The 17,291-nt window shown below is 45.4% G+C and overlaps 1 protein-coding gene across 2 annotated transcripts in view; it reads right to left on the bottom strand.

The window, feature by feature from the left end:
- Nucleotides 1-1,920: 1,920 nt before the first annotated feature.
- The window catches only part of CRTAC1 (cartilage acidic protein 1), a 202,456-nt gene continuing 187,085 nt past the window's right edge, over nt 1,921-17,291 (bottom strand). The window contains exons 11-15 of one of the 2 annotated variants that reach the window (XM_007478677.2): nt 16,793-16,961; nt 5,573-5,718; nt 4,864-4,906; nt 3,185-3,328; nt 1,921-2,649 (exon numbers count right to left, since the gene is read on the bottom strand). In XM_007478677.2, the coding sequence (XP_007478739.2) occupies nt 2,531-2,649; nt 3,185-3,328; nt 4,864-4,906; nt 5,573-5,718; nt 16,793-16,961 (621 nt within the window). In that variant the 3' untranslated portion in view covers nt 1,921-2,530. The remainder of the gene's footprint in view (nt 2,650-3,184; nt 3,329-4,863; nt 4,907-5,572; nt 5,719-16,792; nt 16,962-17,291) is intronic. The other variant, XM_007478676.2, reaches the window with a different exon arrangement.

Below are 17,291 nucleotides of genomic sequence, written 5' to 3'. Positions count from 1 at the left end.
AATAATTCTATGGGAGTCAGCTGGTCCCACCCACAAATAGCTACTGGAAGACCTCATTATAAAGAAAATTGATGTTCAAACACTTCCTGCTACATTCATTCCTTTTTTAAAAGTCCTTAATTATTAATCAATTATTATTCATCAATACTAAGTATTGGTTCCAAGGCAGAAGAGCTGTAAGGGCTAGGCAATAAGTGACTTGCTCAGGGTCATACAGCTAGGAAGTATCTGAGGTCACATTTGAACCCAAGACTTTTCATCTCTAGGGGTGGCTCTTAATCCACTGTGTTACCTGCACCTGTTCTATTCGTTCCTTCTATAAATCAGAAACCTGATGTGACTACCCAGGCTGCCTAAAGACTGACTTTACTGAGATTCCTGGTCTTCTTGGCAGTGGATTTCAATAAATGAACTGGTTGTTTACTTTGGGGCTTTGGTACTAGAGCCAGTGTCCAAGAAGTGTCAGATGGCATTGTCTTTTAGTGCTTCATGTGGTCTAGCTAACGTGTTCTTGAATCTCTGGGCATGGCCACATTTGGAATTGCCGTTGCTTTTGCATTTATGTATTTTCCAGTCCCCTCACCTCCAATGAGCACACTCCTTCCTAAAGAGGCAACAGCATCCCAAAGCATTAGGAGATGGAGGGCAATATGGGAGGGAGGCTGTTTCTCGTGCATTGGCTTGGAAGACAGAAGACATGGGTTTTCATCCTGGTCCTTCCAGGTGTGTGACCTTGAGCAAGTCATTTCTGGGCCTCAGTTTCCTCACATGTAAAATCAGGGTATGGCACTAAGGTCTAAGTTTCCCTCCAGCTTTCTGATACTATATCTAGGCAGAAGCACCTTAATGGAGGAAGCCTTTCCGAAAGTCATTATATGCTATTCAGTTGAGCTTTGGTTATTTTTTTGTTGTTGTTGTTGTTTTAGACTTGTAATTCAAACAACTGTTACAAATATAAAAATAGCTATACCTATTAGGGATTCACATTTTATTATTTATCTTGAGTATCATTATTATAATATCAGAAAATTGCAGCTCTCCCTTAAATAGGTGATTTTAAAAGGTTTACTGCATTTCTAAGTGTGACTTTATTATATCTCGAGGCACTGTATTCTCCCCCTCCTTCTTCCTCCCAGAAGATATCTGCAATTTAATAATGAAAGGTAATGGCAGATTTCACTAGGAAAACTTATTATTAAAGTATTCTAGGTGTTAGGTCCAGTCCCAAAAGGCAACCTGGTCCTGAGCATCCCTGAGTGCTGGGAAGAAAAATCGGCTCTGAGGCTCTCTCTAAAATCGGGAGTAGCCAGAGTTGTATTTCTGTTTGCCTACCTCCTCTGAGGAAAATGCCTATAAAAAAATCACTGCTCAGAATAATGCCTTGCTCATAGGAGTTGCTTAGTAAATAATGAATTGAATTGCAAGCTCACTATCTCCTCATTCCCTAGTCCTTCTCCTTGGACCGAACCCCAGCCTTCCGGAAGGAGCGAGCCTCTACCCAGTTTGCCACTATTGTTGTTTGTGTTCCATGTGGCCCAGTTGGCGTGTTGGCCTACTTGGCCAAAAAATTATGGGCTATTGGAGCCGGAAATGACCTTGAGGATTACCTAGTACAACCCTACCATTTCACAGAGAGGGAAATTGAGGCCCAGAGGAGGTAGGTGAGATTTCCCACATTCTCTCCATGAGTTGGGGCCCAGTTGACTTCAGGCTGGTGAATGACCTGCATGGCGGGTCTGCTACTTGGGTGCCAGTCATTTGTAGCTCCACCATCATTTTCTCTCCCCCTTTCCTTGGTTTCACTGTAAAATATCATCGAGAGAACAGCACTATAGACCATCCAGAGGATGGGATTTCAGGTGAAAGGTGTGGTGTAAACACAAGCGGGTGACAATATTTCAGACATCACCAGCTCAGCGCTAATATCCAGCATACAGTTTATTGGCATAATTCTCTGAGGGAGGGGCTGGAAGACTTAGCAGATTAAAATTTTAACATTTTCATCAAGAAACCGAACTACCCTTTCCCTCCCACTGTCATTGCCGCTATTGCCACCTCCACCAGCACCATCCCCTCAAGAAGGTGTTCTCCATTCCAGGGAGTCAAGGTGGGCAAAGAAGAAACAGCACAGGCCAAACCAGCAGGCACATGGTACATCATCAAATCAAAGAAGCAAGCAACTGCCTGGGAGCCATCTTTGTGAAGGGCAAAATCATAACAAACAAGAGAAAGGTTACAACACGGACTGATACAGATAAACAAGGACTGTCTTGGCTTTTTTGGGGTGGAAGGGAGGGAGAAATTTCCCTTTCTGTTTTCTCAGAAAACATGCAAAGAAAGGATTCACAAACAACTCTGTTTACAAAAATATCAGTAACTTCCCTTTCCCTTTTCAAAGATGGCTACCCTGCTGTCCATTCAGTGACTCGGAGGGAACACTGTGGTATCTACTGGGGATGGAGAGAGAAACAGGCAGAGGGAGAGAGATTCAGTTCCACAAAGGCTGTTAGTCTTTCTTTATTGATGGGAATTAAAGTGCATATAACTGAAGGCAAAGTCCAAGGCCTAGAAAAAGATATGAGGCCTGAGAGAGAGACTCAGAGATTCTGATGGCAGCAGAGGGGTATCCACCTAGAAAAGCCACTTGAGCTGCAGAGGGGATGGGAGAGGGGAAAATAAACAAACAAGAGAGAGAAAGGGAGGGATGGAAGAGGAGGAGAGGAAGAAGAAGAGAAATGTCAATTTAGACGAGGTTAACAAGAGGTAATTTATTTCCCAGGTAGGAGGAGAATCCCTGACTTAACTCCCTGACAGGAGTGTTACTCTGAGGAAGATACAACTGTGAGAGGATTTCTTCTTGGCTTGGCCTGGTGTATGGTGTGTGGACAGGAGTCTCCCACGAGAACAAAAAAGTGTGTATGTGTATGAGAAGTAGGCTTCTAAGCCGAGGCCAACGGGGCAAGGACTTCTCCAGGAGATGGATGCCTTGCTTACTCTGTATGGGAATATTATCTAGGGAACCCTCAATTTACCCTTTCATTGAAAAAGTGAGAGAGAACATCTTGGATATGGGGGATTCCTATGAAATCTCTAAACCCAAGGGGATTGTAAGACCCTATTTGGCTCATCTCACTCTTTCATTGTTCTTGGGCTACATTCAGGACCTCTAATATCCCCTACTTACCCACACAAGCGGTGCCATCTTCGTTGGGCTCATAGCCTCGGCTGCATCTTTTGTTTGTTCGACATCGATAGCTTCCATAGGTATTGACACAGACTGGCTTGTCCCGGGGACACACAAATGGGAACTGGATACACTCATCAGTGTCTGTAAAGTAAGAGAGGTGCCACTCACTAAGCAGTTCAGATGGATGCAAATGGGAGGAACCAGTGAATAAGAATTCTTCCGAGGCTGGGTGCCTTCTTCTTGCCAATCATCCTAATGGAAAAACAATTGTGGAGTGTTGACTGCATGCAAAGAACTCTACAAGGCATCCTAGCTGCCAAGTTTCTATTGTAAGCCATTGGCAACCACGAGGAGGCTGAATGTTACTGATGCCTTCTTCATTTCTACAACTGTCACCCAGCCAGGATCTACAGCCATGGCATGCCCACCACCCAATACTGGAATCCCATCTCAAAGTGGCCATGCTTACCCATCCCATCACCCAACCATCCTATGGGTTTTCTTGCAAGGTGTACCATTGGGCATATGCCTAATGCTTCCTTATAATGTCTAGCCTCAACTTCTGGCACCTAGAACAGTGCCTAATGTGATCAATGTTTGCTGCATTGCATGCCCTGAATTGTGCTCACCATAGTCAGGCTGCTCTTGGTTAGAAGCAGAAGACATGGTGTCAGATTGTTGCTACTTGTGTAACGGGGGGCATTTCTTCAATTATAAAACGAGGGGGCTAGGCCAGATGACCTCTAAGGGTCCTTCCAATTCTGAGTCTATGAGAATCCTTATGACTAGCTGGGCTAAGACCTGTCATCCTCAAGTGCATGACGGTGATGACACCCACCCAAGAGTAGTTAAGACTCTTATCAAACTAATAGATTACCAACACTCTCTTGCTACTTCTTCTTGACATTGCCTCTTCTCCCTCATTCCTGAAAGTTTTCTGAAGCTCTTTGCTTGGGCTCCTCCTTTGCATTTGACTTTTGTTATTGTTCAGTTGTTTTCAGTTGTGCTCAATCCTTTGTGACCCCACTTGGGGTTTTCTTGACAAGGATTCTGGAATGGTTTTGCCATTTCCTTTTCTAGCTCATGAGGAAACTGAGGCAAACAGAGTTGCCCAAAGTCACACAGCTAGGAAGAATCTGAATAAAATGTATATGCTGTTCTTCCGTCCCCCCCATTAAATTGTAAACTCATTGAGAAAAAGATCTGTGTCATAGTCTTTTTTGTAACCCCATAGTATGTACTTATAAACATTTGCTTGGTTTGAATGTGAATACTTAGATGTTCCCCAGTTCTGGGCATTGATTCATTCTTTTTTGTTTGTAACCTTTTGTTATTACCAATACTGAGTACTGGTTCCAAGGTAGAAGAGTGGTAAGGGCTAGGCAATGGGAGTTAAGTGACTTGCCCAAGGTCACACAGCTAGGAAGTATCTGAATCCAAATTTGAACCCAGGACCTCCTGTCTCTAGGTCTAGCTCTCAATCCCCTGTACCACCTAGCTGCCTTGATTCATTCTTTCTATCATGGCTTTTTTCTCTTCCTCTAACACCCTATTTCCTCCTTAAGATCCTTTTTACCCTTTGACATATACCTTGAACTCTTTCCGGACTTTGTGTTTTCTTTCCCTGCTCCATGGCCACTCCCTTCCCCCAATCCTGGACCCTTTTAGCAACTTACCCATGCACCGTCCATTGTCTTGCTGGGAGAATCCTTGGCCGCACTACATGGTGGGAGGAAGTGGAGACACCAGTGAGCCTCGATGTCCCTGTCCCAGGCCCTCCTCTGGTCCCAGCACCAAGGCAGCTGCCATCCAGACCCCAGATCAAGTAGAAGCTGAGCTCAGGTCCAGTGCCTGAAGGCAGCCTCTTCCCTCCTTCCCAGGTCTTTTGCTCCCTTGCACTTAGACCAATAGGGATACAGGAGTCCAACTGTTGATCCCTCAAGCACCTGCTCTTTTCCCTCCTCCATAGTGGAATCTATGAGCCAGAATTGGGAAACCCAGCTTTTAGGGTCTCCTCTTCCTCCTTTGGCCACCTCCCCCAGCCTGGGGGTCTCAGGCTGTGGGAGAGCCGAAGGAGGGACAACCAAGGCTACCTCCTCATAGCTACAGCTCAGAGGCCACGATGGCCAGAGGTGAGGCCCTCACAGGCAAGGGAGAGCTGCCCGGAGCCCTGCCTCATCTCATTTCCGAGGTCCTCAGAGGGCCCTGCTAGGAAAGCTTGCTCATTCAGGGGAGGAGATGACTTGGAGACAAGAACTGAGCATCTACTTTACCTACGGGCCTGGGAGGAGGCCCACCTTCTCGGGATTCCCTTCTATGGGACTGTGAGCAGTATTTTCCTCTAGGGAAGTTGGGACCATAGTAGGACCTAGAGCCTCTGCCCACCTCCAGGGTTGCTGGTTTGAGCCATCCATCTTCTTCTCTGGGATAAGGGATCTCCAGCACGGAATTAGTCTCGTTGCTGGCCACCCCTCGGCTCACAACCCTACCATCTGGCCATGTCACCTCCACGCTGCTGGCCTCATCCTGTCCTGGAGAGTGAGAAAGAACAGACATGGCAGAAGAGAGAAGAAGCAGAAGGTTCACATCCTGCCCCAAATCATTCAACTGTCCAATTGTTTTGGGGAAGATCTTAAAGGAGAAGCAACGAGGCCCCATTAAAAATTTTTTTTAAGAACACAGAAAGAGAAATCAATTACTTATAAACATTTATTATGAACCTATTATGGGGGGGGGTCACCTAGATGGCTCAGTGGATTGAGAGCCAGACTAGGGACAGGAGGTCTTGGGTTCAAATCTGGTCTCAGACACTTCCTAGCTGTGTGACCCTGGACAAGTCACTTAACCCCCATTGCCTAGCCCTTACCACTCTTCTTTCTTGGAACCAATGCATAATATTGATTCAAAACAGAAGGTAAGAGTTTTATTTTCAAGTCACTTAACCCAGTATTGCCTAGCTCTTACCATTATTCTGTCTTGGAACCAATATACAGGTAGGTAAGGATTTTTAAAAAAGAACCTATTATGTGCAGGTCCTGAGAATACGAAGACAAAAATGAGAGTCCCTGCCCTCGAGGAGTTTCTATTCTACCCAGGATCTTGGGTTTAGAGATTTAGAACTGTAAAGGACCTCAGAGACCAGCTAGTCCAATCATCTTTTTTTAGAGGAAGAAGCTGAGGTCCAGAGAAAGGAGGACCTGCCCCCTAGTCACCTGGGGAGTAAGTGGCAGAGCCAAGGCTGTTTACCAGGACCATGTTGCCTCTCTGAGGCTTAGACTCATTAAGGAATTCCATTGTTGCTTGTACTGTAGAAGCTAGTATGCAATTGGCACCTTGCTTCTAGGAGACTTAGTCAAGCAGGAGGCAATGATTCTGTCCTAGGCACTGGGATAGGTGCCGAAGATCAGTTCAAAGGTGAAACTGCCCCTGCCCTCCTGGAGCTTACATTTCACTGGGGTGGGAGGGTGAGAGAAGTAGATCACACAGTGTTTTGGGGCAGAGCATTCACCCCTGCGGTCAGTAGGCACAATGAATCCATTTAGCAGGACATCCTGATCAAAGTACTGGACCTGGGTTTGAATGGAGCTTAGCCATATGAAGCCATAGGGCAGCTAAGTGGCATAGTGGATAGAATGCCAGCCTGGAGTCAGGAAGACTCATTTTTCCCAAGTTCAAATTTGACCTCCAACATTTACTAGCTGAGTGTTCCTGGGCAAGTCACTAAAGTCTGTTTGCCTCAGTTTCCTCCTCTGTAAAATGAGCTAGAGAAGGAAATGGCCAACCACTTCAATAACTTTGCCAATGAATCTCCAAGTAGGGTCACAAAGAGTCAGAAAGAGCTAAGAACAACTGAATGACCACAACCAGATGAACATGGGCAAGCTACTCTAAGACTCACTTGCTTCAGCTATAAAATGGGGATGATAATCCTTGCAAAGCTTTTCTCCTGGAGAAAGGCATTGGAACACCTAAAGTGCTAAAGAAATGGGAATCATTGCAGGAGGGGTGGGTGGAGGGGAGGGAGGGAAATAATGTGATTATTAATGTTCTAAATTGACTAAATAGATTAATTTAAAAAAAAGAAATGGGAATCATTAGGATCCTGGACTGTGTTCCCAGGCAGATTTTTGAGTGCCAGATTGTGAAGGGAAGATGGAATGACAATAGCTAGCATTTATCTAATGCTTCAAGGTCTGCAAAGCTCTTTTTATGTATCATCTTCTTTTATCCTTACTGCAACCCTGGGAGATAGGTCCTGTTATCATACCCACTTTACAGAGGAGGAAATAGGCTGAGATTTCTTAGGATCACATAGCTAGTAATTTTCTGAGGCAGGGTTCAGAATTAAATCTTCTTGACTCAGTAGTCTAGAACTTGTATCATTTTATCTACAGAACTTTATGCCTTGCTTAGTTAGCCTCATATTACCTGGTGCATTGTAGGTTCAAATCTTTTGGGTTTGAAGTCCACCCCTGCACCCAGCCACAGGATCACTCTTGAGAATCCCTGGGGCTGAAGGAATGGGGTCATAATTGGTGTATCCTCCTAGGGCAGCCTTGTGTACCTTGGGAGTAGACTGGGCTAAGGGTGAAGCCTGGGGATACTCTACAGTCAATATGAACTGATTGGGAGGTTGGCCACTGCTAGGTAGTAACTTCCAGGTCAGCTGGTCCCCTAAGAAGCCTGGGATATTTTGTCCCCTGCTTAGGGAACCCAAACGAGCTGTGGACAACTCTTCCCTCCTACTAGAAGCATCTTCGTTAGTGAAGAAGCCAAAGACACCACAAGTTGGACCAAGGAGGCGTCTGGTGAAAGGTCATTGGAAAGGATGTATTCTCTTGCCTGTGTTGTATCATGAACTCACTCATCCATCTGCAGAGGGTCACTCACATTCAGCAACTTTCCCCTGTAACTGGAGGGGAAGCCTTTGCTTTCTGAGAAGCCACATCCAGAGTGTGGAGGGGAGTTGGGCTTTGATTCAGGAGATCTCAGTTTGAATCTTGGCTGGGACACGTCCTCGCTGTGTGACCTTAGACTTTATTGGAAGGAGCTTTGGACTTGAAAGGAGGAGAGAATTATGTTCGGGGGAGTCCTGGGATGCTGCCACCTCAGATACTTGCTAGTTGGTGACCCCCAAAGGATAAACTACACACACAATGTTAATGGAAAGTAATGTGGATGGAAGACAGTAGCAATGGGGTAGAGGGTGAGAGAAGATAAGGAAAGGTCTCCCGAAGAAGAGGGTCCTTCTGGAAGGGAGCTAGGAGATGTAGGTGAGGTGGGAGGATCTTCCCTGTGTGGGAGACAGGCTGTGCAAATACATGGGGTCAGGAGATGGAGGGCCATGTGTGAGAACAGCTAAGGAAACCAAGGTTACTGGATCATGGAATCTGTGAAGGAGTAAAGCAGCAAAAGCCTGGAAATGGAGGAAGGGGCCTCGTTCTATTGGGCTTTATGTTTGCTCCTGGAGTTAATAGGAAGTCACTGGAGATGACCAGATTGGAGCAGGGGTGATACCTGGGTTTGGATCCGTCCTGGATCAGTCCCTTGCTGCCTGGTGACTTTAGTCCATAGGGTCCCTTTATCTCTTTGGGCCTTGGTTTCCTCCTTTATATTCAGTTCAATGAGCATTTATTAATCACTTAATATGTGCCAGAGAACAGCTAAATGGTGTAGAGGATAAAGAGCTAGGGCTTGGAGTCAGGAAAACTTCAGAAGTTCAAATCTGGCCTCAGACACTTTCTAGCTGGGTGACTCTAAGCAAGTTACTTAACCCTGTTTGCCTCAGTTTCCTCATCTATAAAATGGGTTGGAGAAAGAAATGGCAAATCATTCCCTTTTCTTTGCCAAGAAAACCCCAAATATGGTTCAGGAAGGGACTGAAAAGACTGAAGGATAACAAAGAAGTGCCAAGTTCTGTGTTAGTCACTAGTAGGCATACACCAAAAAAAGGGAGTCCCTGCCTTCAAGAAGCTTCCATTCTACTAAGATAAGTAGGCATGAGATACAAATAAAAACAAAAACAAAAACAAAAAGGAAACCAATTTTGCCAAAGTTGGGAGAGGGTGACACTGTAATTGGATTATATGGTCCCTAAGTTCTTTTCTAGTGCTAAATCCCCATGCTCCTGGCATTGGATGAAGCTGTGTTCTGACACCAGAGTAAGGAAGGGTCTCTGGGGGTTCTGTTGCTCAGATTCCCCTGAATCTGGAGGGTTCAGGGCGTGCCTCTTCTGCTGCCTGGCTGCCTGTGAAGACAGCTCACCTTGATATTAAGCAGAGGGGACAGGGGAGATCAGGAGCAGCTCTGAGCAGTCTCAGGCAGTTACAAAGGACAAAGGCAATTGAGACAAACAGGATTGCTCTTTTCAGAAGAACTAGAAATAAAGCAGATGGTGGGAATATAGTTGGTGGAATATTTTTGCACTTTAATAAAGCCATTTTTACAGGGGGGTCCATTGAATTTTCTTTCCTCAAATGAACTCCAGCAGGCTTAGATACTAACCCTGTCTTATGTGCAAAAAAAAAATGAGCTGAAAGCCTGGACAAAGGGGGCCTTTGGTGCCGACATCTCTAGGGCAGGGAAGGCTTTCTTAAGGATTGGTGGGGGCAGGGAAATGATTCGAGTTTATTTTATTTTATGTTGGGTAACACACAGCCGCACGCCTCCACACGGCAAGGAACAGTCAGCAGCCGAAGCTTAGGAGTTGAAACAATCATATAGAATATGCAGTATTCTCTACTGTGTGTGTGTGTGTGTGTGAATGTATGTGTGTGTGTGGGTAGAGAGACTAGAAAAAAATTTCATGGGTTGCAAGCAGAAAGCTAATAAATCTATGATTGGCACTGACTCTAGGAGCACCCCGACATGGCTAGAAATGAGGGCACAGGTGAAAAACCAATGAGATCAAACAGGCTGAATATTCCAAATGAAGACAAAACAGAGCTGAATTCCAAGTCCAGAGTCTAGGAAAGGGAGAAGTCCCAGAAAGACTGGAGGGGCCAATCATGCCCAGAAGCAAAAGGAGATGGCCATGCTCCTCAGAGAGAGGCTACTGTCCTTCAGGATCCTCGTCCCCAAAGGGGTGCTCCCTAGACCCATCCCCACTTCCTCCCCCTGGAGACTATTTTGTTTCAAGGTCTGATTATCATGAACAGTTACATTTAGTTCTGGAGAAGAGAGATGGGGATGCCCTAAGGGACCAGCTGCCATCCAAATGAAGGATGAATGAGAGAATCCAGAAAGGCAGAAAGGAATCTGGGGGATTTGTGAAGAAGGACAAACCCCACTAAATCAGCAAAGTCGTACACGAAGATGAGTAATTGTGGATGGACATCATGTGGCTGGGAGCCCTCGACAATGGGAACCCCCTGAGGGACAAGCCTTGGCACACAGAGATAGCAGTGGCAGGATCCAAGGCATGGAAGGGCCACAGAGGTGACCAACATAAGATATATACAGATTTATATACAAGCGGCACATACACAGACAGCACAATATCTATAGACGTACATTCAGCTCATCTTCCCATACACAGAATGCATGGACATCCAGCATGCTCATCATACACATCAGAACATGCTTACAACATACATATTGTATAGACACACATGTGTACATCACACAAAACACCACTACACAGTACAGTAACACACATGGTCTTCTATATGCTCATGGTGCTTCAAGGAGACAATAGATTTTGAAATCATTTCTGATGGATGGAAAGCAGTAGAGGAAAGAGTACCAATCACTCAGATTTCAAACATCCGTCTCAGTCTAACAGTCAGATGGCTGGAGGGCGGTTCCTTAAAGCCTTCCTGGGAGGATCTGGAGAACCATTTCCATTTCTAGTTTTAGAGATCTCCAAATATCCTCCTTGGATCAATTTCCCCACCATCTTCCCTTTCTCCATCAATTTTAGTCGCTCCACCCTCTTCCCTCCCCCATCCTTGCCATTCCTTCCTTATTGCAATAATCATTCTTAATACTGAACAATTGTCTGGAAATCTCAATTCTTTCAACCTCCATTTTTGCCTTGGTCTGCTCTGTATTTTCCATTTACCTCTTTTTCAAAATAGACATCTCTTATTCAGAGCCAAAACTTGGAATTGGGGCACAGGGTGGGGTGTGTAAGGGATGGGGTGATTGTTGGGAAGAGCAAATATTTCAAGTATTTGTGTGTGATTAAGGAAGACTGGAGACAAGGATCATGGGAGTCAAGGAGACTGAGAAGAAATAAATGGGGTAGAAATAAGATGGTGTGTTAGGTTTAGAGCCTACTGGAGGTCTTTTGGATGTAAGCCTCATGTGAATACTCTGGAGAGGACAGAATGAACTTTAAAGGTGAGGGGGTTGCTCAGGGATGGTGGCAGAGGGAAAGTCTGAAAGAGGCAGTAGGGATCGAGGAGCATCCTGGCTTTTCCTTCTGGTCCTGTGTGCCAGAGGATGTGAGACAAGAAACAGTGAGCTGGCATGAAGAGGGTGCCAAGAGGCAAGGTGTTTTTAGGAGAGAGTTAGGTTTCAGTGAGTTCCAGAAACTGGCATAGTTTGGGAAGGAAGAGATCTAAGATTATAGACTCAAAGATGGAGGGGACCTTGGAAGTCATCTAGCCTAAAAACCTTATTTTATATAGATGATGGAAATTGAGGCTGAGAGAAAAAAGTCCAAGGTTACACCAAGGTGGTGACAGAGCCAGGGATCTGGGCTCAGGTCCTTTGACTTGAAATCTATGATTCCACTGTGTTTCACTAAATTCACGATTTCTAATTGTTTTGATTTATTTATTTATTTATTTTTAAACCCTTACCTTCCGTCTTGGAGTCAATACTGTGTATTGGCTCCAAGGCAGAAGAGCAGTAAGGGCTAGGCAATGGGGGTCAAGTGACTTGCCCAGGGTCACACAGCTGGGAAGTGTCTGAGGCCAGATTTGAACCTAGGACCTCCCATCTCTAGGACTGGCTCTCAATCCACCGAGCTACCCAGATGCCCCCTTGATTTATTTTTTAAACCCTTACTTTCTATCTCAGAACAGATATCCATTCTAAGGTAGAAAAGCAGTAAGGGCTAGGCAACTGGGCATAAGTGACTTACCCAAGGGTCACTCAGATAATAAATTCCTGAGGCCAGATTTGAACTCAGGTATTCCTGACTCCAGGTCCAGAACTCTACCCAGGAGGAGACCCTGAGGGGTAAGAACCCAGGGTTAGGTGAAGGGGTGGGCCAGTTGGGTGACAGGTGCTGGAAAGTGGGCAGGGATGAAGAGCACATCACCAAGGGAAAGGAATAACCCCCTGCCACATCTCAGTGACGTTGGTATGTGGTTACTATTTGGAATCTTCTGAGTTGGCTCTAACCTAACTCCTTAAGCTAGAGATGTCTCTGCCTCTGCAGCCCCTTCCTCATTTAGCAGCTCCTGTCCAGCCAATCTCCCTTCTAACCTGGCTCCCTCCTGACTTTTGGGAACTTCTCCCACACCCAGCTTTTCAGATCTCTTTGAGGTACTCTCTTTCCTCTTTAGAATCCTTGAGGATAGGGATTATCTTTGCATTTCTAGTGTGTGGCACCCAGTAGGTGCTTAATAAATGTTCTGTTTCTCTAGCTGTCTCCTGCTGGTTCCCATCCTGCTTTCATCCATTTGCTCATTGCTTTTCCTTCCTCTCTATTTTCCCTCTTGACCTTTTCTCCTCCCCCCACCCCTTAAGCTACATCTTCACCCTCCATCTCAGCATCTGGCCACTTGGAATGTCACATTCTCTGGGTCAGACAAAGGGGGGCACAGAACCCGTGACTTGTCATTTCTCTACCCCCCTTTTGTCCGTCTGTTTCCCCTCCTGCCTCTCTTCTCTTCACTCTCCCCTTTCCTCTAGGCTTCCTTTCCTTTTCTCTCCCTTCCCCATCTGCTTCCCTGCCTCCAATGCCTTCCCTCTGTCCTGTGAGAGAGAGTCTCTAAGTCTCCATCAATCAGGAAGCCTCTGCTCCCCCCTGCTCTGGGAAGGGGGCACTCTGGGGATTTATGATGGGTTTCAGGGCCGCTGGGTAGGACACTTTCCACTAATCTGTGCTTGTGGGAACTGGTGGATGCTGAGTTGGCAAAGAAGCCATCCTAGCAGCCAGGCCTGGAGCTGACCCGGGGGGTCCCCCATTCCTAAAAAAAGAAAAAACCTAAACTCCAAATGGCTAGTGGGTCTAGCTCACCGAGATCTGAGCATGTATTTCTGGGTCTGAGGAATGTGCTTGACTTCAGGGCTTATGTGTGTGTGTGAAGAGAGAAAGGTTAGTAATAGGGAGTGTGAGTGTGGGGAGAATCCATCAATTCCTGGGCCAAGAACACCCTCTTTGATTCTTCTTTCCATCGTCTAGATTGTTGTCTCTCCTCAAGACTCTCCCCACTGCTCCATCCATCATCAGCTTCCAAGGCCATTTTCCTACACCCAAAAGGCTTGGCCGTGCCACTCTGGGGCTCCCCATGAGCTCTGGGATCCAATCTGAAGTCCTCTCTTTGGTCCTTACAGCTCCCCATAGCCTGGCTCCTTCTACCTTTCCAGGCTTCTTACCCTTCACCATCTTCTATGTACTGCACAATCCAGCCACCCACTGGCCTCCTCGGGGTTACTGGGAGGTGGTCAAGGGCCCCATGTTTGTACTGGGTCCCATGCCTGGAATGCTCTGCCCTCTCACCTCTGCCTTTCATGGCTCCAGCTTCCTTCCAGCATCACCTCAAATCTCAGCTTCTGCCAAGGCTTTTCCTGGTCCCCACATGGGCCAATGCCTCTCCCTGCCTTACCACCTTCCTTGTCCTTGTCCTCTGGATATCTTCAATGTTCCTGGTTAGTTACAGACTCTCTCCCATTTCAATGGGGAACTCCTTGGAGGAGCAGGGGCCATGCCTTTGTCTTTGTATGCCCATTGTTTAGCATGATGCCTGATACACAGTAAGTGCTTAATAAATGCTAGCTGAGGGGGTCAGCTAGGGGATTCAATGGATAGAGGGCCAGGCCTAGAGTCAGGAGGCCCTGGGTTCAAATACTTCCTAGTTGCGTGACCCTGGACAAGTCACCTAACCCCTACTGTTAGCCTTTATTGCTCTTCTTCTGCCTTGGAACCAATACATATTATTGATTCTAAGATGGAAGGTAAGGGTTTTTGTTGTTTTTAATTTTTTAATTTTAATTAAAAAATTATTAAAAATAAATGCTAAATGCTGGCTGAGGCTACAGGGATAGGAGAAAATGGGGAGAGAGAGGCTTCTATTTTTCTTTTGCACCAAACTCTTTAGGGAAGGATAGAGTGGACGAATGACTGACAATCAATAATAATGATGACGATAATAGATTGATTATTGATATTAATATTATTTTGGAAATTGATTGAAGATGACAATAACAATAGCTTAAATGATGTCTATAATTTTGTAGTTTCTAGTGTCCAACTCTTCGTGACCCCATTTGAGTTTTCTTGGCAGAGATACTGGAGTGGTTGGCCATTTCCTTCTCATTTTACTGATGAGGAAGTGGAGGCAAACAGGATGAAGTGACTTGTCCAAGGTCACACAGCTAGAAAGTGTTTGAAACTGGATTTGAATTCAGAAAGAGTCTTCCTGGCTCCAGCCGTGCCTCTCTCTCTATGTCCTATGGCACCATCTTGCTGGTCCTATTACTACTGCATATACTCTATTGTATTTCCAAAATACTTTCTAAACATTATCTAAACATTTGATCCTTTGAACATCTTCAGGGGGATGGCCACTCCAGTATGACAAGATCCATTTTACAGATCAGTGAATGGGGTTCGGATTAGTCAAATGATACAGCAAGGAAGGTCCTTGAACCCAGGTCCTTTGACTTTAATATTAGTACTGTTTCCACTATGCCATCATCCTGTCTTTCAATCGTTGCTATAGAGATTAGAGGCAGGTAGGAGGGGTGCCAAAGGGTCTTTTTTAAGCAGGTACATCAAAGAAGAACTGTCTAGAGTCAGGGGACCTAGGTTCAAATCCTGCCTCTGATGTATGTTAACTGTGCAATTAAAAAAAAGTTTTATCTTTATTTTATTTTAATGACAAATTTCCACACAAATTTTCCAAAGTTTTATGATTTATGTTGTCTCCCTCCCTTCTTCCTTTCCCCTCCTGGAGATGACAAGCAATTCAATCTAGGTTAAACATGTATTATCACATAAAACATATTTCTGTATTATTCATTTTTGTATCAATTGTGTAACTTTGAGCAAGTCATTCAGTCTCAGTTTCCCTATATGTAAAATGAGGAGGTTGGGCTCGATGGTCTCTCTGGTCCCAGCTGGCTCAAGATCTGTGATCTTTAGTAGGACTACCAGCCCCAAACATGGCATCCTCCCTATATTTCCCTGAGCCATGTGGAAGTCCTACGAGCCCCTAGCCAGCAAGCGAATGTGAAAATTGTTAGTAGGAATCTGGTGAGGGCAAAACAGAGCTGAGGGACCTCTGAGTGATGACCAGTCATGATTATAAGAAAGCTGAGCACATCTAAGCAGCAGGAGGAGTTCCCATTTATATATAGCTTCTTGGGAGGGGCTGCAACAACCGTGTGAGATAAGTAGGACTGTGTTTATCCTCCCCTTTTGCAGTTTGTGAAACTGAGGTTCAGAGGGGCAGATTTTCCAAGAATCTGAGTTTTCCAGAGTGGAATGAACTGACTCAAGAGAAAGTGGGCTCCCCCTCAGTGGAGGTTTTGAAATTGAAGTTGGGCGACTACTTGTCAAGGACAGAGGGGTTGTTATTTCTGGGATGACCATTACAAACCACAACCAGGGAAATGACAATTTGGAAAGTATCTCAGCTGGGAGAGTGGGGTGTGGTGTGATACCATGCCATGATGAAGCTGGCACCATTTGGTAGCTTCTTATTTTAACTAATTATTTTAGCTAACTAGATGTTAAACCCTATTGTTTCTACTTCAGAGGCACCCCTCTAGTTCAGTGCCTTGGGTCAAAGACCCCATTGCCTTGTCTTAGTTACAACTCTGGTCAGTGTTCATAGGAAGTGTCTAATAAAGGTTTTTTGATCATAAATTATTTTTGATTGATGTTGTAGAGGTCAGTGGGTATGAGTTGGATTAAATTGCCTTTGAGGTTCCTTCTAACAGAGATTGGGGGCAGCTAGGTGGTATAGTGGATAGAACATTGGGCTTGCAGTCAGGAGGATCTGAGTTCAAATCCAGCCTCAGACACCTTCTAGCTGTGTCATCCTGGGCAAGTCACTTAACCTCTGTGTGCCTCAGTTTCCTGGAAAAGGAAAGAGCAAATAATTCCAGTATCTTTGCCAAGAAAACCCCATAGATGGGGTCATGAAGAGTGAGACATGACCAAATGACTTAATAATAACTAACAGAGATTATGTAGGTTAAGTCACTTGCCAATGGTTATACAGGTGACAAGTTTAGCACACAGCTGGGATTGGAACCCAGTTCTGCCCTGACTCCAAATCTAATGTATTTAGAGTCTACCATCTTGCTCTTTATGCAGGACCTCTTCATCAGTGAAGTTCCCCCCACCTTCAGCCCTGTCCACACTCTACAGACTGAAGCCTGGATCTCACTCAGTGGTAAGCAAAGTTGGTTTGGACTCACCCAGGCCAAAGTGTGCCACTGGCTCCATCTCACATAGGTAGCCTGAGCCACCATCAATGATCCTCAGGTGAGCCCCGCTCTTCTTAGTATAAAGCACCACCTTGGCCCCCCTTGCAAAGGCTCCGAACTGGGTCCGAGGCACCACTCGAAGCCAGTTGTTTTTGAATCCCTGGGGGTGGAGATGGAGAGAAGAAATCCCAGTTATCTGCTGAGGAGTAAGAATAGCGCAACCAGTGTCAAGAGAGCCACAGGACCCTGGGATGGGGATCAAAGAGAGATGGGAGAGAAAAAGGGAAGGAAGAAAGAAAGGAGGAATGGACAAAAGAAAAAATGGAAGAAAGGAAGAATTTAGGGAAATAGAGAAGAAAAAAGCAAGCAAAAACTAGAACAAACTAGAAGGGGGGAAGGACAAGAGCAGAAAGTGGGGAGAGGCAGAAAGGAGAAACAGGAAGGAGAAGTAGAAATGGGTGCTCCTAGGATCAAGTCTTTATATCAGAGT

Source organism: Monodelphis domestica, chromosome 1, assembly GCF_027887165.1.
Source record: "Monodelphis domestica isolate mMonDom1 chromosome 1, mMonDom1.pri, whole genome shotgun sequence".
Classification (NCBI taxonomy): Eukaryota; Metazoa; Chordata; class Mammalia; order Didelphimorphia; family Didelphidae; genus Monodelphis; species Monodelphis domestica.
Note: the sequence above shows the minus strand (reverse complement) of the source record. Positions and strands in the feature narration are given on the sequence as shown.